The sequence below is a fragment of the Hyaena hyaena genome, unplaced genomic scaffold (genome assembly GCF_003009895.1).
Source record: "Hyaena hyaena isolate Hyena2069 unplaced genomic scaffold, ASM300989v1 scaffold_607, whole genome shotgun sequence".
Taxonomy (NCBI): Eukaryota; Metazoa; Chordata; class Mammalia; order Carnivora; family Hyaenidae; genus Hyaena; species Hyaena hyaena.
In genome coordinates this window covers 362,726-387,251 of record NW_024081241.1, presented here as the reverse complement: position 1 = coordinate 387,251, position 24,526 = coordinate 362,726, and the positions used below count along the sequence as shown (strand labels likewise).

The 24,526-nt window shown below is 46.2% G+C and overlaps 1 protein-coding gene across 2 annotated transcripts in view; it reads right to left on the bottom strand.

Moving 5' to 3' along the window:
• The window catches only part of CRIM1 (cysteine rich transmembrane BMP regulator 1), a 190,496-nt gene that overhangs the window by 11,907 nt on the left and 154,063 nt on the right, over positions 1-24,526 (bottom strand). The window contains exons 11-13 of one of the 2 annotated variants that reach the window (XM_039257229.1): positions 24,202-24,411; positions 20,303-20,518; positions 15,777-15,998 (exon numbers count right to left, since the gene is read on the bottom strand). In XM_039257229.1, the coding sequence (XP_039113160.1) occupies positions 15,777-15,998; positions 20,303-20,518; positions 24,202-24,411 (648 nt within the window). The remainder of the gene's footprint in view (positions 1-15,776; positions 15,999-20,302; positions 20,519-24,201; positions 24,412-24,526) is intronic. The other variant, XM_039257228.1, reaches the window with a different exon arrangement.

Here is a 24,526-nt window from a genome sequence, read left to right as displayed (position 1 = left end):
CCAGTCTGTCCCCCCCAGAGTTCAAGAATGGTGGCTTAGAGTAGGGTCCCAATGACCAGCAGAGACAGGGCAGGTCAGCGGGGAAATGGAGGGGGCACTTCCTTGTCAGTGGAGAGGCCAATAACTGGGTGACTCCTACCAAGCTGGGGAGATTTTATACTCAGATTCTAAAGGTGCCTCCACTTACCACTGGTCACTAGTAACTGAAAAACGACAAAGGAATCTGGGAGGAAAGCAGTGCTGGTCAGGGGCTCAGGGTTCCTCCTGGAAGGCATTGGGGAGGCCCCCCCACAGGCAGTGTTTATCACCCAGACACACAGGATGGATCCAGAAAGCCTGAGGGGGTGCGGAGAAATGTGTAGGCCTCAGGAGTGACCCCAAGGCAGCTTCTAGCAGCTCTCTGTGTAGACCCAGCCCAAGGCTTCCTGTTGTTCTCCAGAGGGGGCCACAGAATTGGTGTCACACACTGTCTTACCACTAGGTTAATGCTGTATTTCCACAGCTGTATCTCAGGCCATTGCAGAGGCTCAGAAGCAAGCGCAGGAAGGGGTCTAGGTCAAGCGTCAGAATGCACAATCTGTTTCTCAACATGTTTTCATGGTTTCTTTACTTCTGCCTAAGGCTCAACAAGGGATACAGAGTAACTATGGGAAGCTCTAGTTGCAAACAGAAATGTTTTCTCATTCTCTAATAGAACGTATTTCACCATATTTGTGAATGTTCCATAGAAAAGTTTTCTGGTGCGCCGACTGCCGAGCTTAAAAACCTGTCTGGAGGCTTTCGAACCAAACCCACGACAAGCTTTTGCTAGTCTGGAATCCTTAGGGGAGGCAACTTCATTAAGACATCTCAAATGTCCATGTCAAACGGCTGAGTGGAATCATTTAATGAACCCGATTCGAGGAATATTCTGACCTCCAGCCAACTTTTCATTGATGACATTAGATTTGCCATGCAATCGAGGGTCTATTATGCAGAGAATTCTTTATGAAAGGAAGCATCTCTTCGTGAAGCAATATCACTGATTCTATTTTATGCAGACCTTATAACAGCTCACAGGATGGACCAATATCGGTGCATAAAATGTGAATAATGAATTACCGTACTAGGAGCTTAGAAAAGACAAGGTCAAGCTCCTTGCCCGCCTCGTCCAGCACATTCTCTGTACTTTCCCTCCTCAAGGCAACTTTGCCAGTTCCTCTTGGAGAAAAGGAGGGAATAAACTCAGGAAGGATGGGGACTTCCATAAAAAAGAGATTAGAATTCAAGCACAGGTTTGTTATTTTCTCAAGATCTAGGCAAAGGCACATTTTAAGATATTTAACTAATTAATGCTACTGATAGGAGGCTAAAACGGTCTGTTGAAAATTACACTGAGGGGCACCTGGGTGGCTTAGTCTGGTAAGCGTCTGACTTCGGCTCAGGTTATCATCTCGTGGTTCTGGAGTTCGAGCCCCACCTTGGGCTGTTTGCTGTCAGCACAGAGGGTACTTTGTGTCCCCCTTTTCTTCTGCCCCTCCCTGGCTTGTGCTTTCTCTCAAAAATAAACATTTAAAAAATAATAAAAATTACTGACATTAAGAAACACTAAATGTTAAAAATTATAGAGACATTCACTCATTGACTCTATAAACTTTTACCATCAGCGGGAAGGAAGGCATGACCACGATGACCCTGACCCAGAGGATGGCAGAGAAGTGGTCGGACAGGCATGGGGATGGTCCTGCCCACAGCACAGCAACCGCTGCTTCTGTGAATTTAACACAGAGCCATGTACCACAGAGGGGGAAGCAACTACCGGCTGGAAACTGGGGAAGGCATCGCTCGGGGCTCCATGTTCGGGTTTTACTTTGAGGGATGAGCAGAAGGCAGAGGAGGAGGAGGGGCATTCCAAGCAGAGGGCGGTGTGTCCAACAGCCGCACTGGGAGAGCAGTGAGTGTGTCAGGCTGTACAGTGCGTGTGCGTGGGGGGGCATGGAGAATGTGTATGGGTACACGCACCGCGGCTGGAGATGAAGGTGGGGTCACACGGGAAGGGGTCTGGAGTAACAAGGGTCGTATTTAGATTCCTTCCGGTAGAGGAGGAGAGGGCCCTTACCAGCCGCACTGGTCGGAGGACGACTCTGGAGAAGGGCCGTACGGAGGACTAGATGGGGAAGGGAGAGGAGGACTCTGTTCACAGGGATGTGGTGTGGGCTGGGTTACAGCAGCATGGATGGATGGGGACGGAGAGGCGAGGTGAGGCTGGAGGTTTCGAAGAAACAGTTAGGATATGGATGCCAGGGAGGCGGCGGCATGAAGGGCTGCCCGGCTTGCACGGGGGGCCAGGCGGGGGTGACTGCAGGACAGGCATCATTTCCCCGCTGTAAGAAACAAACAGCCAGGGAGCTGGTCAGGCCTTATCAGATCCTCCCATCCTCCAGTGGGCCAGTCGGAGCGGCACTGATCGCTCCTCAAACGTGTAAGCCTACCGTGTGATCATGACCATGAAGCTGCCGCTAGGACAGAGCACAAAAGGTAACAGAGGACAAATTCTGGTCACTGGGAGCTTCAGGTAGGAAAGTAACCTTGTGACGTGTGGGGTAACTGGCAGTACCCTTCATGTGACTTTACAGAGTTTATATCCCCTTGAGCCAATAATTCTGCTAAGCAATCTACCCCAAGGAAATAATCAGAAAAGGCCTAAAGTGTTTTTGGTGGATATTCATCACGATATTATTTATAATGACAAGAAATCAGGGGAAAAACCTGTGTCTGATGATAAGAGAATGTTTAAATGGCTCACGATGCAATCATGAGACAATATCATGCCACTATCAAAATGCACCATGTATGGTATAAGCTCAATCACGTAAGGAGGAAAATTAAAAACTGTCCAGAAAGAAATGAAAATGTTAACAGTAATCATTAGAATCAGGTGAATTTTTCTCTTTGCCTTTTCCTTTTTTTGCAATGAACATCAGTTACTTCTGATAAAGAGGCAGCAATATATGAAATGGAAATCTCAAAAACACAGACACATGAGCATGCATTATCCACGTGACCTCCTCCCCCCTCACCACACACACACACACACACACACACACACACACACACACACACGAGAATACGAAGGGGGAACGAACACACACACACACACACACACACACGAGAATATGAAGGGGTAACACACACACATGCGCGCGCGAGAATACGAAGGGGTAAGAGCTGAAGCCGAGCCTGGTTCTAAAGAACCCGGGGGCGCCTGGGTGGCTCAGTCAGTTAAGCATCCGACTCAAAGGAGCAGGGTGATGACAGGGGAGACCGTGAAATGCATTAAACCTTCCAGCTCGCAGGCTCCATGCAGTCACTCAGAGAGGGGGTCAGACGGACAAGTGTCCAGGGGCTTCAGCGGTCATAGCAAATCTGTTCCCTTCAGGGAGGGGGTTGACTGCCATGGACTGGATTTTCAGGTACTCCGACCATTTTATCGCTATTTCACTGAAGCTCTGCTCATTACAGATTACCTCAGAAGCACCTTGCCTTCAAGATCATTTTCAGCTAAGTTAATTCCAATTTGAGATTAGGAAGCTATCTTACTAGGCCTACGGGGCACCTGGGTAGCTCGGTTGGTTAGGCGTCTGACTTTGACTCAGGTCATGATCTCAAGGTTTGTGACTTTGGGCCTCACACTGGGCTCTGGGCTGACAGCTGAGAGCCTGAAGCCTACTTCATATTCTGTGTCTCCCTCTCTCTCTGCCTGTCCCCTACTCACATTCTGTCTCTGTCTCTCTCTTAAAAATAAATAAATGTAAAAAAAAAATTTTTTTTAAACTACCTTACTAGGTCTAAAAAACTGGGGGTGCCATGTTGATGGCAGCATTATTTACAATAGCTAAGACATGGAAACCACCCATTCATCGATGGATGCATGAACAAAGAAGTTGTGGTGTGTGTACGTACGTGTACACACACACACACACACGAATATTATTCAGCCATAAAAAATGAAAAAAAAATCCTACCATTTGTGACAACGTGGATGGACCCTGAAGGTCTTGCGCTAAGTAAAATATAAACACTACATGAACTCACTGAACTGTGGAATCTAAAAAGACAAATGAAACACCAAACCCAGAGAAAAAGAGATCAGACTTGTGGTTACCAGCGGTGGGGGGTGGGGGCAGGGGGAAGTGGAGAAAGGTGGTGAAAAGGTACAAACCTCCTGTTATAAGATGAATAGGCACCAGGGTTGTGAGGCACACCACAAATGACTACAGCTAACACTGCTGTTAAAGCTGTTAAGAGAATAAATTCTAAGAGTTCTCATGAAAAGAATTTCTTTCTTTTAAGTGCATCCATGTGAGATGTTAAGTAAATTGACAGTGGGAATCATTTCACAACGTACATAATTCGAGCCATCATGCTGCACACCTTAAACTTACACAGGGACGCACGTCAATTATTTCTCACTAAAACAGGTAAAAAACCTGGGGGTGGTGGTGGGTAGAACACAGTGACAGATGCCAGTCGACTGCTAGTTGGTAGCCCCGCCTCAAGGAACGAGTCTCCCCTTGGAGGTGGCAGAGTGAAAAGGGGCCCAGTGCCTTGAAAAAGACCCAGTGAAGGGACCTGGCTGCAGGACAGTGGGAGCTAAAAGTCTGTATCAAAGTCCAAACCAATGTTGAAATTCACTGTGCAGAGTTCGGCGAGGCCACACGATCTAGGCACTGAATGGCCAGCACTTTCACAGCTGACCTTCTTAAAGACTGGAGGTCAGAGGAGGCAGGTGACAGAGATAAGAGAAACACCAGATGGTTCTGAAAGAAGGATCTAGGTGCCAAGTACTGAAGAACCCAAGAGCACCTGCCAAGTATCCATGGTGCTCAAGGCCTCCACGCCACCCGGTCTCACAGAAACCCTGAGAGGTAGGGCAGTCTAGTCTCCCCTTGGGGAAACTCATAAGCACACCAGTTAAGCAGCAAAACCCACATATACCCGACTCCATTTGACTGCAAGGCTCAAGTTCATTATGACGAGGTCTACTTAATGGCTAGCTCCTTTCCTTCTATCCCAGGAACACACAGACCCCTCTTCATGTGGCCTCCAACGTGTTAGGGCCTCTCTGGAAAGAAGACAACACCTTCAGGGGAGGCCAAGCTGGTTCCAGTGTGTTGCCTTGGGCTAAGCCACGGTGAGCTGTGCGTGTCTTTTGCCTGGACTCGCAAGCTTGAGGACAGGGACTTCAAGCCATGATGAGAGACCCATTTCAGAGGCAGAACAGGGAAACCCTTTCCCTCCACTGCTTGCAAGAAGTGGTTTTCTATGGTGTCTCCACATCTGATTGGTTTGAACCACAGTATCAATATGTTTCGTAATGGGGAAGTTTCCTTCTTCAAACATGCTTTAAAACAAAGCCATGTTTAAGACCCTACTGAATTTTCAGGTAAAATAAATGACGGATTCTTGGTTGTAGGAAAGCCCTGATTAACCATTTCCAGGGTGGTTGCTATGTGGCCCAGATTAATCAATTAGGGTCTGGGTAATGAGGCTTTCTACAAATACTTCTGCTTTTGACTAAATCTCACTTGAAAGGCAAAAATCTAAACAGAGGCCTGAGAGCACGGAGTCATTGGAGCTGGCTGACGGATTCTGGAGGCCCTTTCTTTTCCTGGTTACTCCCACGGCACATTTGGGTGAATTTGAGAGAACCGTCAAAGAGTTTAAGAAACGACTCAGTTTACAGGGAGACATGGTGGCTGTTCTATGTAATTTGAGGTTCTAAATAATAAAGTCACCGTAGTCTTTCAGAGGAAAAGAGCACAGTTCAGTTGAAAGTACATATGAAAGCATTCTCAGCACTCTGGCTGAAGAAGGATGTAGAAATGGAGGCATGGGAACATTCAACTAAAAGTGGTCTACACAGTTTATATTCGGCTGTCGAGTGGGCTGTGCCATTTGACTGTTCTATTTATCACTCCAACTGGCTTGTTTACACTGACAATGACATTATTTTTATTCTTTGATACCCAATGATAGTAACCCATTTGCTGAATGCCTACTACGCATGGGCCGCTGTGCTAAGTGATTTATAGAAGTCAGTTCTGTTTTGATCTCTACAGCCCAACGGGACAGAGAACTGAGGCAAGGGGAAGATACAGGACTTGCCCAAGATGCATGGCAAGGAGGTGGCAAGGTGAGGATGAGAACACTGTGGGTGTGGCTGCACAGTCCCCACTCACCTTCTGCCCACCATGTTTAAGACTCTACTACCCAGTAGGACAACCTCAGGGAGGGCTACTTCCTTGTGTCAGACAAATGAACGTGGTTATTACTCACTAATCAATGGGCACTTGGGATTCCCTACCCCTTACATTTGCTGGGGAAGGTTTTTGTCTTCAAAGGTAATTCACCTTTTAACTGAATGCCTCATACCTCTGGCTCAGTCCTATGAGGGAACAGAGCTAACAAAGTGGTGACCGAGGACTCACGTTCTTTCTTAGGCAAATCTCGATTTAACATCTCTCTCGGAAAAAGAGGATTAGAGGAGAATGTTCCAAGAAAAACATGAGGTATGACACTAATATAATCAGGTTTATTTTTAGGACCAACACATCAGGAGTTATATATCCAAACAAATGTGCTCCTCTTCTAAGTAGTAACTGTAGAGGGCTATAAACGTACTCCGGCGATAGGGCCCTTGCCTCACACGGCTTAGGAATTTTCCTTTTGCAGAGTCGTCCACGGCCAAGTTTTGACCCATGCAATGAAGACAGTTACTATTTTATGGCCACTCCTTGGTTTAGATCAGCTCTGGTATTTTGTTTCCTCGACCCTGGTCTCTCTGGTCCATGAGACCAGGCTTGGAAGGACTTTCGGCCTCCTTCAGAAATAAAGTCCCTCTTGTAGCAGGGGACCTGGTTCTGGAGTCCTCACCAACAGTGCGTCAGGAGCCTGGGGTGCTCGTGCATGGCGCTCCTTCCGTGAGGCCGTCTGACTCAGAAAGCACACAGACACGTGCTTTGTCTTTTTTTTCCTTTGGATTCAAATATAAGCAACATTGTACTGTATCGTGCATGACTGTGATAAAAGCACGCCACGTCTCTCCGTGGGGCCGGTTTAGAGAACTCTGCATTTATTTTTTGTTTTTCTTTCCACTTTCCCTGATTCTGGTTCCTACGCAAGGGGAGGAAGATGTGGCAAAGGCCTTGGAATGTTAACTCCTTTTAAGCTGACTTCTCCAACTGTTTAAACTTCGTCATCTCACTTCAAAATAAGAAGTCTTAACAGACTGTTAAAGGTGGAACTTCGCTTTTGCTCTCCAGCTCTCACCACGACACCAGAAAGCTAATTAGCAGGTGGGAAAACCCTAGAATCCACAGCTATGTTGTTTATTCCCCCTGTAAGGTCCAGTTCAGTGTTTCAGAAGCCACTGACCTGGGAGCTCAGGCCCTGCTCGGGCCATGACCACGACCATGACCATGGTGAGGGATATACACTGGCTTCTGAAAAGGAAGCATCTCCAGGTTTCCACGCCTCCCCGCCCTTCCCCCCCCTTTTTACTCCATGGATGGATCCGAAAACAAAGATGCCCTTGAACCTACACTCTACTCGAGTCTTCAACTGCTGCCAGGAGACAACTTTCCTGTGTAGACACTTGAGGTATTACATGCGGGTGTGGTGGTCATGCAGGCAGAGTGCCGGTGTGAGAGTCACTTCCTGGGAGGAAAGTAGGCAGCTTTACCAATGGCATCGGCTCTTCCCAACCACCAGGGTATTATGTAGAGTCCTGAAAAGTGGTTTACTCTGGGTTCCCAGGCCAAAAAACTAAATGCAGCTCCTATTCTCAGATCAAGTCCCACTTCAGAGTCACCCCGGCAGCAGTGGGGAGAGGTGCTCTGTCCTTCCCACACTGCTGTGGACAGCACGGCCCCGAACACTGGAGATGCAGCGGTGCACGAGGCAGAGGAGGAGGTGTTCTTGGGTCGGGGGCGGGGAGGAGTGTGATGAATGTCCTAGGATCCCAGGTGCAGACACATGGGCAAACTGCAGGCCATGCCAACAAGGTTATACTTCTATCTGGTTTCTTGGGTTTGCCACCTCAGGGACTTACAGAAAAGCATCGGTGCGATCATTTCGGCAGGGGTGAGAAGGCACGGGGCACTCTACAGGGAACAGGGGATCAGACAAGGTGGAAAAGGTAGCCGAGAACCACCAGGGATGCGGATGACCTGGGGAAGGGTAGGGGAAGTACTTTCACGAATTTTAGCTTATAAATTTAATGCTGCACTGCAGCGACCTTTCTCTAACTGACACAGAGGAATAAAACGCTGCTATTATATTTTATCTTCTTTTAACGGGTAAAATACCCAAATCCCTGGCCTGTGATATCCTTTTCCATTTCCATATCCCAGAGGTAGACGCGTGCTGGGCATGAACTCTCCGTTTGGAGAAGAGATCGACTGTGTGTGTCTCCTGTCTGAGAACCCAGCTTTACTTGTGTTTACGTAAAGAGGAAACAAACCAACCACAACGACAAAGGAATCTGAGCAATAATTCGCAGGCCACTAAGCAGTGAATGAAGACTCAGAGGCACAGATGAGGGTGGATTTTGAACACGCTGGTCCACTGGGCTGTTCTTGATGGGAAAAGAACGGAAAAGCAGAAGGCAAGTGACGTCTCACTAAAATCAGATGCAGGTAGTCTAGATAATTTCAGAGGCCGAGATCTAATACAGTAATCCTATCAGCACATGATTCAATGTTTTTGGCTAAAAAATGCAAAAAATATTTATCGATTTAACTTGAAAACTAAGTACCTTATAACTTTTAGCTTCTAGTAAATAAAACACTTGCTCTTAATTCATTTTTGCAAAAACACAAAATAACCCCCAAAAACCAAAACTGAGACAAATATTGCCATGTAGGCAAACATCTATCTCTCTATAATGTCTTAAAATACTTTGAAAGCAGATCTGACCACCATTTTAAGACCCTTCTTGGAAGTCCATTTGTGCTTTATTTTATTCTAGTTCTTGGGGGTGGGAGTCTAGGTGCATTTATAAAGGCCAAAAAAGCCTTTCAGCTTTCTTCAACATACTAGAGAAAATAGGTAATAAAGTTACTAGAAAAATTATAAACTTTCCTGAGTTCAACGAACAGAAATCTCACCAAACCAGTACATATGGTGACTGTGGCTGATCCCCACAGCTTGCAGAGGACAGAATTTTTCAGTAATGGGACTTAATCTGCACAATAAGTGTCTGCTACAGGTTGATTAAGCACTTCATGGATGGAGGTCCAAGGAAATATTCCATTTTCAACTTGAACTAAGGTCCCATCTCTTACAAGGCCTACAACCCTTCATGAAGATCAGACACAGAAACCACGTTGAAAATACATAATGTATTTTCTAAAAGGCAGAATTCTACAATGAAAGATGAAGATAAAGAAAACATAATATTTCCTTTAAGGCCCAAGGGAAGCTCTCCATGTAAAAGAGTACAGAATCCTGTGAAGCAAACCTTGAGCCGGGAGCCACTGGACTTCCCAGAGAGGGTTCCTGCTGTCACCCCACCAGCAGCCTCCAGAGGGTCTGCCGACTGACCTCAGGTCTGAATACATTTCCTTATCAGAAATGTGGCCTTTTGTATCCAGGGAAAGGGCAGCAGGTTTTTCCCCCAACCACTAGACAGTCAAAAATCAGAGTTGGTCTCCTGGACAGAAACCAGAGGGAAAGGCACGAGCCAGCAGATCTCTCTGGGGACCCCGGTGCCAGCCTCCCTTCTGCACAGCAGGCCTCACGAACATAAGACTGCGTGCTGGAGCCCACGTAAGGACGTGGGGCTTGGAGGATTATGCAGGGGGAACCACCAGGATCTCTGTTTCCACAGCCAGGGCCTGGAAGGACACTGAGGTGCACAGAAAAGGCTGCATATGGCCCGAGCAGGATGACGTGCCTGCCTCCCTGGGTGTGGGGCAGACATGCCGAAATCAAACACTCTTTATTTCTGCTGCGGCACCTGGAGACCCATTCCAAAGTCAGCGCAGGGCGTGACAACCAGAACGTCTGTGGCCGGCCCCCCCTTCCCTTCTGCTGAATCACGCCAGCAGGGTCGGGGACCCCCGGGGTTGTCGTGCTGGGATCTCAGGAGCCCAGGGCTCTGAGGAATGTGCGGGAAGCATACGGGCTCTTACTGATGGTGGCACGCCCTGATCACAAATGCCCCGGGCTCTGTTTGGAGGACTCGGGGTGGGTGGCGCACTACAAGTTCACGGACTCCCCAAACGGGACTAGCCTCTCAGAGGAAACAAAAACCAAAAGAGCGCCCTTTTCTCTCCCATGGCAATGTCCAAAGGCATGAAAGGACCGGGGAGCTCTGAGGTTTGTGGGCGGGGCTCTGCCCCAACGCAGCCGTGAACGTGGCCTTAGCAAGCTGTCTTCACCCAGATCACTATACGGTGACTGCGGCGGTGGTGCCTGATTTAAGCTAAGGGTGCAGGATGAGGTACAGCACCGAGGCAGTCTCTAAAATATTCTTGTCTTTCAAAAGCTCACCACTGGCATGTTATATCCAGAACTTTCTCTTACAGAAAGGCAGGCACCATCTTCCAAGTGAGCTCTCAGAATCAATTTGGCATGTGGCCCAGATCAGCTGCACTCGGTTAGAAGAGCCCTAACTGTAGTGAACAGAGAACTCACGTTATGTTGACTAAGTACTCTCACAGGTGTGTGTGCATCACTTACCTGTCACAGCACTTTCGCAAAGCAGAGAACAATACTATTATTCCTATCTCACAGGTGGGGAAACTGAGCTGGGGTTACGTCTTATCACTGAGACATAAAGCTAGATGTGCCAGAGGGGGGTGGTCATAACCTCCTGGTTCCAATTAAGTTCTATTTCTAATACACAGAAGTATTTAGTTGTAAGAAAACATACTGGAGAAACAGCTGTGAAAAATGTTGCACTGGACATGCTGGTATCCTAACATTATGGCTTAAAAATGTACAACATTTAATTCTATGGGTTGTAGGTCTTAGAGATGAGGAATAAAGTATTCGCTATGTTTGATTCGTGGGTGGAGTTAAATACACAACGATCAACAGATGTTCCAAAGAGATACTATTTAGATTTGTAATCTCTAAGAAAAGATGGCTAAACAAATTAACATTATTACAAAAAGAAATCTAAACAAAAATGAATGCTATACACTGACTTGTAGACACCGCCCCTATTAAAGAGAAATATTATTCATCATTTTCTAGTTGAAGATCACAATAGAGAGGAAATATAATTATACCATCGCAACCAATGGAGTACACCAAGCCAGCTTGATTCCGCATGAAAGCTGAAACTCAAATATTAAGATACATATAATAAATATAAAAATAGCTAATCTCTAATCAGACAATCTGCAGGAAAATCATTTTCAGAGACTTAAAGACACTTAAAAGATATTAGACTGAAAGACATCTCATCAGGGTATCTTAACTTTGTTCACATCATACATACACGTTTTATAACTTGGAGACACACTTTCATAACATAAATATACAATTTCATACCTTGCATACACACACACACACACACACACACACACACACACACACACACGACTACCCTTGGACAAAACTACTCAAGTGAGGAAGATAGACTGACTCACAGATTTCCAGCCAGCAAATAGGACTTTAAATATCTGACCTCAAATATTTTCTGAAATAACACATGGTTACAAATAAATAAATACATAGCTGCCAAATCCTAAGTTTCGAAACAATATTCTAGGCACTGAGTAATGGCAGGATTCGGCCAACATAGGAGCCGCTTACCCGAGAACAGTCCTGTTCACAGACTGGCTGGATCCAGGAGCCCACCTGCGCCTTAATTCCCAAAGTCAACGGCAGGTATGATGCGGCCACAATGTAGGCTTGGCGACCCCATAGGCTAAATTGAGAAAGATCTTTATGATGAATGTAGTGCTCCTTACAATATTTGTCCAGGAGCAGCTAAATCCCTGGACATGGTGAGGGTCCACCAGAGTGCTGACGGTGCCCCGTACAGAAGCCGTCTCCCCCTTGGCAGAAGCATCACCAACATAGAAATTGGAGTGAGGGCAATGCACTCAGGGCAGGCATCCCCACGGGCAGTTACTGTGTAAGGGCTGCTGGTGGGACTGTTTACTGTCATTTGGGAGTGATGGAATAAAGACCTCACTGAAATCCTCTTTGCTCTAGGAGGCGGCTGGAATGGCATGTAGGACACAGTCAGTGATAAGGCCACGATGCTACCTTGCAGGGTGCAGTATGTCACAGTGAGAGCATCTGCAGTTTATAAGAAACCACAAACCAAATCTGCCTTCACACATTAGAATTCCCACCACAATCTTTTATCTTCCCCTGATTTATGTGCTCAGGTCACTTTTTGATTCTCACTCCTCATTCTGTGAGCCATTGTAACAGTCAAAAAAGCCTAGGAAAATAAAATCTAAATTCGTGTGTATTTGCGTAGGAAAGTAGAATATAAAAACATTAGGGAATCAGAAAATGTTTCACTAAAATGATTGGGTAATTACTACTTAGTTTCTTTCTAGTATAAGGATGAATTCCCAAATGATGGGTATTATAAGTAATGAGACAAAGCTGTTCACTTCTCAAAGTTAATCATCAATCCTATTAATTATGTCTGTATTACACATTCTATTAAATTAGCACACATAATATGAGGTCTTCACACATCAAAAGAAAAGCATTATCATTGCACATTTGTGACTTGATAATTTCGCTGAAAGGAACACAAATATTCGTAATTATACTACTTTTAGTAGGATCACCCCTTTTCAATTCTCCTACGGTGAGAAAAAAGGCTACTTCGCAAAGTGAGAAAAGCATGCTTTTGTTTAGGGGTTGTTTCGCTAAAAAAAGAGGTCAGATTGAAGGCAGGTTTGAGGTTTTTAGAAATCTGTATTTGAGAGATCTAATTAGTTCACTCAGGGACCTGTAGCCACGGCATGGCAGGTGCGGCAGGGTGGGGTGAGGCACACGTGCCCCTGGGAAGAGATTATCTAGGTTAAAAAGATGGGTTCAAATGGAGAAAGCCTAGAGCAGGAGACAGCGTAAGCACTGGTCCTCTGGGCCCACCAGAGTGCAAGCAATCTGGTGCTCGAGGACATGCAAAATGATGGCCCTTTTCTTTGGTAGGCGATCTCTGGATGGTGATGCAAGCTTTGCCACTGAGGCACAGCCAGCAACTACAGGCAGTGTACTGGTGCTGCCAGGCTCGGGGCCCTTACCGAGGGTGCAGGCTGACGGGAAGTGGGTAAGAGAAACAAGCCAGAAGAGGCCACGGGAGCTAACTGGAGAGTCAGACAGGAAATCTTCCTATCGCAGTCATGGACCGAACTTGGCTTTGGATGCTTGGACATAAGGGGGAGAAAGGATGAAGGCCAATCCAAGAAGGCTATTTGCAAAACATGTTTGATGTATACAGAAGGGGCTTAGTGACTAATTCAGTAATAAAACAACACGTATGAAGCATTACGATGAATGGATAACAGTATATAGTATTACTGAGCAAATCTTCAGTCTCCCCAGTATGTTCCTTGGAAGATAAGCCTTAGATTTATATATGATTATGATCACGCCCTCCATGGACACACAATTTCCACTTTACCATTATGAGCTTATACAAATGAAAATGTAGTGAAAGTGCTTGCAAACTAACTTAAAATCAAATTAAAAAATGTGGACCAAATTGGCATTTAACTCTCCATACTACTGAAGAATGTATAGTCTAAATGATACAGGAATTGGAATAGGAAATATGAAGACCTAAAAAAAAAAAACCCCAAAAATCAGAAATAAAACCAGAAACAAACCCTAAAGCCCCATAAATAACAAAAAAAACCCCAACCAATCAACCAAACAAACAAAAAAAAAGAGATAGGCTATTCTTATTTCCAAGTTTCTTTCTTTGAATTTGAATTTGTTAAATTGGTCTTGAAAAAGAAGTAATTTACTATTTACCATACGGAAACACATTTACTAGTTCAGTAATTTACTATTTACAAATTTACCAATTAAGTAGCAAAACGCAAGAACTTTTTTATCTAGAGAAAATAATTTGAGAATTTTCAACACACGAGAGATTCACCGCCAGATCTTTCCTCTGAAGGTAACACGGAATTCTCAGCCTCCTGGGCCCTGGTTTCTAAGTCCGATCCAAGCACCCCTGGTTGATTCACAAACTGCACCGGAGTTTTGATATTTAAACATGGTAGTAGTGGTTGTACACCTTTCCTTTCTGCTAATCTCCTGGCCTGAAATGGTGGCCTAGTTACACCTTTTATTTATATCTCACCAAAGGCAGTGCCATTTTTTGTATAAATTCTGGTCAGCTCTTTGAAAAAATAAGTAGCACTAAGTTGAATGTATGCCTCGACATACTGTTTTTGGCTCCACTCAGGATCTAGGAAGCTTATGGGTGTTACAGAAGGACCCAAAGTCTTGGTCACTAAAAGGCAGGGCAACTGTATGTCCTGAGTTTGCTTCGGACGCTCCCGGTCTAGAGCTGCTGTCCCATCATAATGAACAGCCCCTGTTTTCTCTCTCAAAAGCATCATGGTTTGAAGAATAAATTACATAAGTGGTTGCTCTATTAAAAAAAGGGAATCGGCTTCCAAACATACACTTTAATACTCTCTGGCCATTACACTGAGAAAAACCTAGCTGTCTACAATTCCTCAGGGCAGAAATTGTGATTTTAGGATCTCTGCTCCTCTTATATACCAGCACACAGAGTAAGACTCAGAGGAAGCGGCCTCCTGTCAAGTGGCCAGAGGTGGCACAGTCAAGGAGAGGGCGCTGTCCTGATAAGCTTGAGTTATGGCCAACGTGTACCTGCACACATTCTTCAAGTATCACCCCAATAATTACTTGTATCTAGAGGGCATGCAACAATCTTCAGCAGTAAATGCACAATGCATGCAATGCACACAGCCTGTCTAATTTTTCACCTGCTACTCTGATTATACGTTCGTTACTGGACTGAGAGGTGTCACTGTCTTTCACGTGACTTCAGGCGCTTTACTCAATACAAAAGCAATGGAAGACAGTGAGAGCCTTGGGAGTGGGGACTGTGCTTTTATTGGAGTTGCCAGCTGTCTGAGGCTGGCCTTCTGGACTCCAGAATGGCGTCTGGCTTATGTCCTAGGGTCAGCTTCAGTATAGACGTCAGGGGCAAACATACATATGTCTTCTGCTGACAAGCTGGATCCCCATGGGTCAGAAGGAGAGGGTTCTATCAGTTTCTCTGGCCTCACTTTGTGTCCCGAAGGCCCTCACCATGGACAACTGCTTGCTTTAAATGGAATCCATTAAGTGTCAGCAGACAGAGGAATACCTGGGACACTAAATCAGTATTTTGTCCTCAGTTGATCTCAAGGCAGCAGCAAGCTTTATGTGCTGAGGGTACCTTAATATGGGATGTGGTGTTTCTGTATGAACAAAAAGACCACTAAATAACAGGGTGGAAAAAGAGAGCTGAATACTGAAAATTCTGGAACAGCAAAGGAGCCCAAAGAATATGACAGCGCTTTACCGTCACAGCATTCCGAGAGAGCATTTCTTCACTCTTAACACGTTTTATCTTGCAAACACATCCTCCCCACCCCCCTCCTGCCGGATCCTACCACTCTGGGTCTGTGTGACGCGTCAGAAACATTAACTGATCCATGCAAATGGCTGTCAGTACAGATGTAGCAGCCCCTGGCAGAAACCCAGGATTTTTTTCATGCTCTTACCTATGCAGTAGGGACAACACTGGCCCTTCCTCAAAACAGGTCTTTCACAGGAGACTGAAGGGCAAGACTCTGAGTAGCAGCTAATGACGCTATCCATGCACACGCAGCTGGTACACACGTCAGGCTTCCAGGACTCGGCTGCCAGGAATATATCCCCTTCATCATTTTTGCAGTAACTAGGCACGCTCTCATTATGGGATGAGGAAGGCTGAAGAGGTTCATCTGGAAAAACGAACATAAGGTCAGCAGGGAGAAGACGCTATAAGCCACCAACCGTGCAACCCAGTGAACGTCACGGTGTCTGAGAAAAAGCACACGCAGTCACTGTGGTTCCGTGTGCCTCCTGTACAAGTAACTCAGGAATGAAATGGCAAGTCTGACTTGGGCAGGGTCTTGAATTTTACAAGCAAGACAATAAGGACCCACAAAAGACCTGTAACCCAGATTCTGTTGGTTGTCTGTATGATATCCACTCTACTCTTCCTCTGTAGCTTACCCAAATCCTGGTATTTTTGGGAGTGGGTAGGTGGTGGAGGATCTGGATCACAATAGGTGTAAGTCAAACAAGACAATCCTGCTCCCTGCTTTTCCAGTCTCCTTTGCAACTAAGGTTTCGACTAACCTCACCTGGTCGCGGCTAATGGGATTTAATGGCTAAGGAGGGCAGTTCTGGGAAAGCTCCCACTTTCTTAATAGAAGCACAGATATGGTACAGCTCCCGCACTCATCCCGCCTGGAAGAGGAGTGTGTGGCCTGTAGCTGTAATATCCTTAACGTATCAGTAGGAGACGGACCTCGTAATCTAAGCCAATGATCAAGGCCGACAAACACCTGTAAGGTATGTAAAAGAAACTTCTATTTGTCTAAAAACTGTAGCTGGATTTCCTCTTACATGTAGCTATTTGCAGTCCTAACCAATTAGTATCCAAACAGACTTTCACTGCACCTTGCAAACACACATCTGTAACATCCCAGTGTTCAGGCATTCATGTTAATGGCCAATAGGCAATGGGAAATTTGAATTTAAAAAGGCGACGGGAAATCTGAGATAGACAGGGAGTTATCACAGTGATGTAGAAGCTCTAAATGTCACATTCTCCTTCCATCCACCTCATGAATATGTCCTACAGCCAACAAGTTTGATTCGACAGGAGCCTCTCTGACGAGCAAAGCAGCTGCTTTGTTCTGGGCTCTCTCTGAGGAACAGAGGGAAGCTGGCAAAATGGAATGGGTGCCATGCCCTCTCCTTGAAATCACGTGACCAGATCTAGTGCCAGTCCCAAAGGTATTCCCAAGTGAAAAACAGACATTGGTTCCACTGCTCTAGGTCCAACATCGGGGATGCTTCCACAGATGACAACCATATGGGTTAAAAATGGGGAGATGGGATTCCTTTCTCAGTGACCTTTTCAGGATCATCCGTGTCCAGGGGGTGTTTTGGCATGAGGTTCCTCTGGGTTATGATAGCTTAGCTCTTGCAAGCAGTGTCCACCCTCGTGTCTAAAAATGTAGAAGAGGGGGGTCTGGGTGGCTTAGTCGGTTAAGCGTCCGACTTTTGCTTAGGTCATGATCTCGCGGTTCATGGGTTCGGGCCCCGCGTTGGGCTCTGTGCTGACTGCCAGCTCAGAGCCTGGAGCCTGTTTCAGTCTGTGACTCCCTCTCTCTCTGACCCTCCCCTGTTCACGCTGTCTCTCTCTCTCTCTCCTAGAAATAAATAAAACATTTAGAAAAATAAAAAATAAAAATGTAGAAGAGCAAGCAGGGACAGCAAGGCTGGAGCCGAGAAGCAGCAAGTGAACACCCTAGACCCTGGAGGCCCCTTGTCGAGGTCGAGAGAGGATCCTGGGGGACTCCGCCTGGTGCTGTCAGTGCTGGAGCAGGAGCCAGGGCTGACATGCAGAGTCTGGGGGCTCCTTCCCCCCGGCAGGAGACCCCTAACCCAACCCTGGCTGAACAGGTCATCTGGGAATCTTGCCCACGGTACTTTCCTTCTTTGGGCCTCTCTTCCTGTTTTCTTCCCACTCCAGAGATGCCCTCTTTATACTTCTGATTCCAAATATGAACTCTTAAACTTCGTTATTACCAACTCCTTCGCTGGCATTCATCCATTCCTTTTATCTTTATTCTACCTCTCTCTTCTACACTATGCTGCTTTCCAACTCTAATCACTAAAGAATGCAAAAGAACTTAATAAATCCTTAAGAAGAAAGAAGTGTTACTCCCTTCTCGCCCTTTTCTTACTATGGTGAAGCATCACCACCTGCAAGGATGCTCGATCTTTGTGACCCCATTTCCATGTCCAGACCTCGCTCTAAACCCAGGCTAGAGGAGGGGAAAGTGGAAGGACCCAGGAAAGGAAGAGGGAGTGACAGGGCACCCGAGGGCAAACCATCACCAGGAGGGACACAGCTCTTCTAACTGTACATATGACTCATTTCTGGACTACTTCAGGATGCAAACATTCCAAGGTTAGAGTTGCTCTTTTTCCAGAGGTGAAATATACCATTTATCAACACTACTGTTAACAATTTACTGTGAAGAAAATGATGCTTTGTAGTTTTTTTTTTTATAATTTTTTTTAATGTTTTATTTATTTCTAGGAGAGAGAGACGGTGTGAGCAGGAGAGGGTCAGAGAGAGGGAGTCACAGACTGAAACAGGCTCCAGGCTCTGAGCTGGCAGTCAGCACAGAGCCCGACGCGGGGCCCAAACCCACGAACCGCGAGATCGTGACCTAAGCGAAAGTCGGACGCTTAACCGACTAAGCCACCCAGGCGCCCCTGATGCTTTGTGTTTTAAGACTTTTTAAAATTGCTGCAACATAACAATGAATGGAAACTTCAGGAAGACTGATTATGGGCCAGGTGACTTATTTTTAAATAGCAGCATTCCAGAAATGCTCTTATTCACAAATTTAAGAGGAACATTTGAATACTGATACATAGAGCAATAAATCCTAATGTTTAAGACGAAGGCTATCACTGAACTCTTTCTCAGGTTACACGTTAAGAAAGGACAAGCCACCCAACTCTAAGTTAGTAAACTCAAAGCCAGCGCACAGGGGTGTCTGTTCCCCTTAGGAACTGGACAGAAAAACATTACAAGGCTTTGCACATGAATAAACTAGTGATTAGAAAACAAAAAGGTAATGAGAGGGACCTGAGTGGCTCAGTCAGTTAAGCGTCCCACTTTGGCTCAGGTTATGATCTCACAGTTCATGAGTTCAAGCCCCACGTTGGGCTGTGCTAACAGACAGGTTGTAGCCTGGAGCCTGCTTCAGATTCTATATCTCCCTGTCTCTCTCTGTCCCTTCCCGGCTTGTGCGTTCTCTCTCTCTCTCAAGTGAACATTTAAAAAAAATTTTTAAAAAGTAATGAGACACATGGGTTTATGTTTTACTGAGCAGAAATACTCTAAGAATATACATTTAGAAGGTAAATGATTATTGATTTAAATGGAAAAGACTAAAAGTTAAGCAAGAACCAAATAAAAGAAGCTGTGCTGTCCACTTGGTGATGTTATATATACAAACTACCTTCTGGAAAAGATGAATATATTCTGGTGTTAACTATGAGTGCTACTTTAGTTATAAAACCACTAACTTATGTTTAAAATCTTGACAACATTTCATCACATTTGTATATCTGCATCATGACCATAAATTTACAAGGGAAGGCCAGTTACCTAAGCAGTAAAAACAAAACAATACTCAGGGTGCCTGGGTGGCTCAGTCGGTTGAGCGTCCGACGTCGGCTCAGATCATGATCTCACGGTTCGTGGGTTCAAGCCCCGCATCGGGCTCTGTGCTGACAGCTAGCTCAGAGCCTGGAGCCTGTTTCAGATTCTGTGCCTCCCTCTCTCTCTGATCCTCCCCTGCTCACGCTGTCTCTATCTCTCTCTCAAAAATAAATAAAACATTTAAAAAAAAAGAATATCCGCGATGAAGCAGGAAGAATTATTCATTAAAAAAAAGAAGAAAACAATACTCTGTACACGTGCAGTGCTAGCCAAGTTAATAGTTTTGTATCATAATTTATTCGTCATTATAGATTTGAGGGGGTGAACATTATGTGTATTGTTCTAACATTCTCAGGGTATCTCCACCACCCTTCGATGTTTCAAAGGATTTTATTTACGTTATTTATCAAAAACTGCTCTTCACATTTGCTAAAGACAAAGATGACTTTTCACATTAGCAAAATCATCTGGAATAGCTTGGTGTGGCAGGACCATCTCCCGGGCCTGAGATGGAGGATTAAGACAAGAACGGCAGGAAAAAACAGTCTTTTTCCCTCTCAAAGTCACCTCGGATGCAAGGCATATTAATTATTTAAATATATGCGGTTGATGGAGGGGAATGGGTTTAAGGAAGCAGGCCACCAGCTGTTCCTGCTTAGGTGACTGGCTCCGGGGTTTGGCACGCCGCCACACGGGGCTCGGCTCGGCCTGCTGGCGCTGCAGAATGACAGCCCCCCCAGGCCGCACTCTCCCCCACCCCTGAGTGTGCCCCGCGCGCAGCGCACTTACCCGTACACTGTGGGCAGCAGGAGTCCTGGGTGCGCGAAGGGCTCTGGCAGAGCAGCGGGGGGCACACCTCTGTCTCACACAACACCCGCCCACTGTGGCAGGTGCACTGGGTGCAGGAGTCAATGTTCCAGGTTTCTCCCTCCACGAAGTACTCTCCTCCCGGGGCATGGCAAATGGAGGGGGTGCTGAGCTCCGGCTTTTGCACCACAAAGTCATCTGGGGAATGACAAAAAAAATCAAAATGCAAGAATTTATTCAACTGCCGTCTTGCCAACTCTTGGAGAAGCTGGTGTCATCTGCTCGAAGGGACAGAGATGTGGCGGCAAAGTTATCTCTATTCTTATCAGGACAACGGGGAAGAAATATTCCATGCACGGGGATAGAAGGCGATGGCGAGCTGGTTTCCAGAAGTGAGGTTCAAGTGGTTCCAGTTTGTCAACCGTAATGACAGAATTCAATAAGAGAATTAAATTACCTCGAGTGGGCTCTTCCTGTCGAGAAGAGAACAGGGCCTCTTAGGGATCTCTGAATGTGTAGCAAGTGTCTAGAATAACAATCTTTCATTTACTGAGTGCTCAACTGTGGTCCAATTTCCGTGCCAGGGGCTTCATGTGTGTTATTCCATTTATTCTGCCCACCAGCCTTATGAAGTAGGTGAGCCTATGTTACAGAGGAGGAGCAGAGGGCTCAGGGCAGACGAGGAATTCGAACCCCTAACTATGTTTGTTTGGATCATGGATACACCTCCAGATTAAACACAACCTCCAAACAGTCAGTGCCCCATCCACTTCATTATCTCTAGGATCCTGAGCACATTTATGCTTGGAAACACACCCTGCAGTCAAGTGGGCCACGCCCCTAGACGAGCCGGCAGCAAACGGAGCAGGCATGTGCTCTGTTGGAATCAACAGTCTGGAAACCCTCACCTGAGACTAAACATTTGCTTGGCAATGTCATCATCAAGAGAGGTAAATACCCAGAAACTGATGATAACTATGATTTCTTGCCCTGGAAGAGAGGCGATTTTGGTGTCCTGGTGAGATGATAATGATAGAGGGGGACTTAATGTTGAAAAGGTCCACAGAGGCACTGGGAGTGGCCCTGAAGTTGTGCTGAGGGAAATGAGAAGTATGAGGACATTAACCAAACTCGGGCCATCCAAATATAGCAAGCATTTCAAGAAGGTGCTGATGGTGGTGAACCCTGCCGAGAATCGGTCTGGAGACACCACGGCTAGCTCGTGCTTGGAGCTCAGTGGAGACTGGGCCCCAGGACAGCTAGCCTGTCTGTGCGGAGATGCCAAGAGCTGCACTCTCTGAGGCACTCCCGTGCTGTTATTTCAAAGTGGTGGTCGGCGCGGGAGTCCACAACGGATGAGGTACGGTTGGGCAGACTCCCAGCTGAGGAGGTAACTGCTAACGTGGCTTTGTCCCAAGGGCACTAGGAAAGACCGGAGCTTTGCCCGAGTGGACGGATTACGGGGAAATGACATGCTAGCCAAGGCTGATGTTCATAAGCCACCAGACCAAACTCTCCAGTGAGGAGCCAGGTGGAGAGGACGATAATTAGAATGCAAGTGAAGGGAGACGAGATGGTTTCCAAAGACAAAAACTGTTCTGAAGAGCGGCAACAAGCTAAGCCTGCAAAAGCCTCCCTTACTGATCTTTCCTTTCCAAAAGGCCTCAGAGGCGCTCGCCCTTCTCAATGCTGATACGGAGGGAAGGGGTCGGAAGAAAGCAATGCACGTTTGCAGGTGTCTGACCAGCTTCTCTGCCATACTCCGTGCCTCAAGGCGAACACACAAGTGGCAGCAGAGATGGGGACAAGAGACAAACAACGCGGCAGAGGGAGAGAAGGAGGAAGACACCTGAGAAACAGTATCGTTTGGTGAATCTTTTTTTTTTTTTTTTTTTTTTTAAATATTTTTTTATTTATTTCTAGGAGAGAGAGAAACAGCGTGAGCAGGGGAGGGTCAGAGAGAGAGGGAGTCACACAGACTGAAACAGGCTCCAGGCTCTGAGCTGGCAGTCAGCACAGAGCCCGACGCGGGGCTCGAACCCACGAACCGCGAGATCATGACCTAAGCGAAAGTCGGACGCTTAACCGACTAAGCCACCCAGGCGCCCCGTGAATCTTTTAGTAGGAGGGCTGAAGAGTATCCCAGAGAGGAAAACAGCTGCTCCTCCAATGGAAGAGGGGAGAAAATGTAGGGGTCCCTGAAGGCGATGGTTCTGGGGCCTCTCTTCAGGAGAGACCAAAAGTGGTAACTCACTAAAGATTTCTAGAAACAAATACACCTACATATCCATATACATGGATGTCTTTATTCATGTATATCTAGATGTTCGCCACCCACATCGTTACATCATTTATTCTGTGCGTGTTTATGCAAGAGTCTTCCCGATCTCTTTACCACACAAGACGGACTTTAGTCCCGTTCTTTCAGTTCTTAAACCAATGGTCTGTTCTTACTAACGTCTTTGCATTTGAACCTGTCTGGCTCAGACTTCTTCACGGAGGACAAGTGGGGCCAAGACTCCACACACTCATGCCTAGAATTAAGGCACGGGGTCTTCGTGAGAACAAATGAGATTTTTCTTCCCCAAAGAGTCAAAAGAGCTGTTTCATTATACTGCACTTTGACCTTCTGCTTCAGCGGACACTAGCGGTTTTTCATATTTAACTAGCAAACCCTGTGAAAAAGGAAACTTTCAATGCAGAACACACAGTACTCACCCGAGGCCAAGAAAATCTGGTCCTTTACAGGGACGTGGAGGCTGCCTGTCACTGATACCTTAGTTACTGAGGGGCCTAGAAGCGCAGAGCTAACAGGGACTCCCGTGCCACGGCAGGCGAGGCCACAGTCGCTCTCAGGCCGGGCCTGTGTAGCTGGAGAAAGACAGGCGTCCGGCTCCTGACCTGACTGCACCCACGGCACAGGTGGGTCCATCCACAGGGAGGGACGGGATGGGATGGGATGGGACAGGCTGGACAAGAAGGAATTCTGAGTCTGAAATCTGACAGGACACACACTCTAACTTTAAAAGAAATGTGATGCAAGGATGCCGAGACTTCACTTCTCCCTGGCCTTCTGACAAGCTATTTTACTTCCGGTAAGAGAGTTGGTATTTTTGCGTCTGTTTTTCAAATGAAAAACTGCACGAATGCATTTTCCTCTAACTCTACGTGGCCTGCACTGAGGAAGAAATAATAAATATAAAACTACATTGAGCTCTTTGGATGAAAGGCACTAGATGAAGTATTATGGTAATAATTACTGATATTGACAACCATAATTCAGACCCCCATGAGTTATATAATCTGGTCTGTTCTTCTAGCAACTTCTCTTGATTACTATCATTATGATTTTAAATGCTGTGGATGTGTGGTCACTCTAAATGTCTCCATTTGGCAAGAGTACCACACAGCTATTAATTTAGAAAAGGGCATTAGCCACAGACTTTGCTAATTCTCTCCCTCTCAAATATTCCTTTATAAATAATATGCTTTCATGGAATAAAGTTAACATCAACCCCCTCCAATTAACTAAATCACTCAGCCTCAATACACTATCTGTAAAATGGAGAGCTGGACTTTAAAGGACGTTAGATCTGCAAACCTTAAAAAAAAAAATACAGTTCAAAGACCAGTATAATTGAGTAAACCATTAAAAAATGAGGACAGTAGTTTTAGAGCTTTTGCATTTTCTCTGGCCTCTGGCTAATCATTACTAACACCTGGCTGATTTTGTGGTTGTTGCTGACAAAATCCACGGGGAGCCGAGACGTGCTCTGGGAGTCATCCCCTGCAAGTCCCCCCACACTCACAGAGGCAATGAGGCCCCTGCAACGCAGAAGTCATTTTGCTGAGGAGTGCACAAGATGGCAGCCGGCGTTTACCTGAACATGACGGGCAGCACTGTCCCGGATGAATGGTGGGGTTGCCACAGGCAGGCACCGGGCAGGTGATCAGAGCACACATTTCCCGTCCATTGTGACAGTAGCATTCCCGGCACCCGTCATGCCAGCTTTCCTCATTTTTATGATGATGGCCATCCATGGACAGACATGTGCCTGACAGGACAGGTGGCCCGGCTGAAGCAGGGACCTCTGGACAGACAGAAGGCAGCCTGGTCAAGCAGCAGCTACGGCACAGGAGAAACAGCCTGCAGTGTCCTCCCAGGTAATGCTACCCAGCCACCAAAAGTCACGTGTACAAAGGACA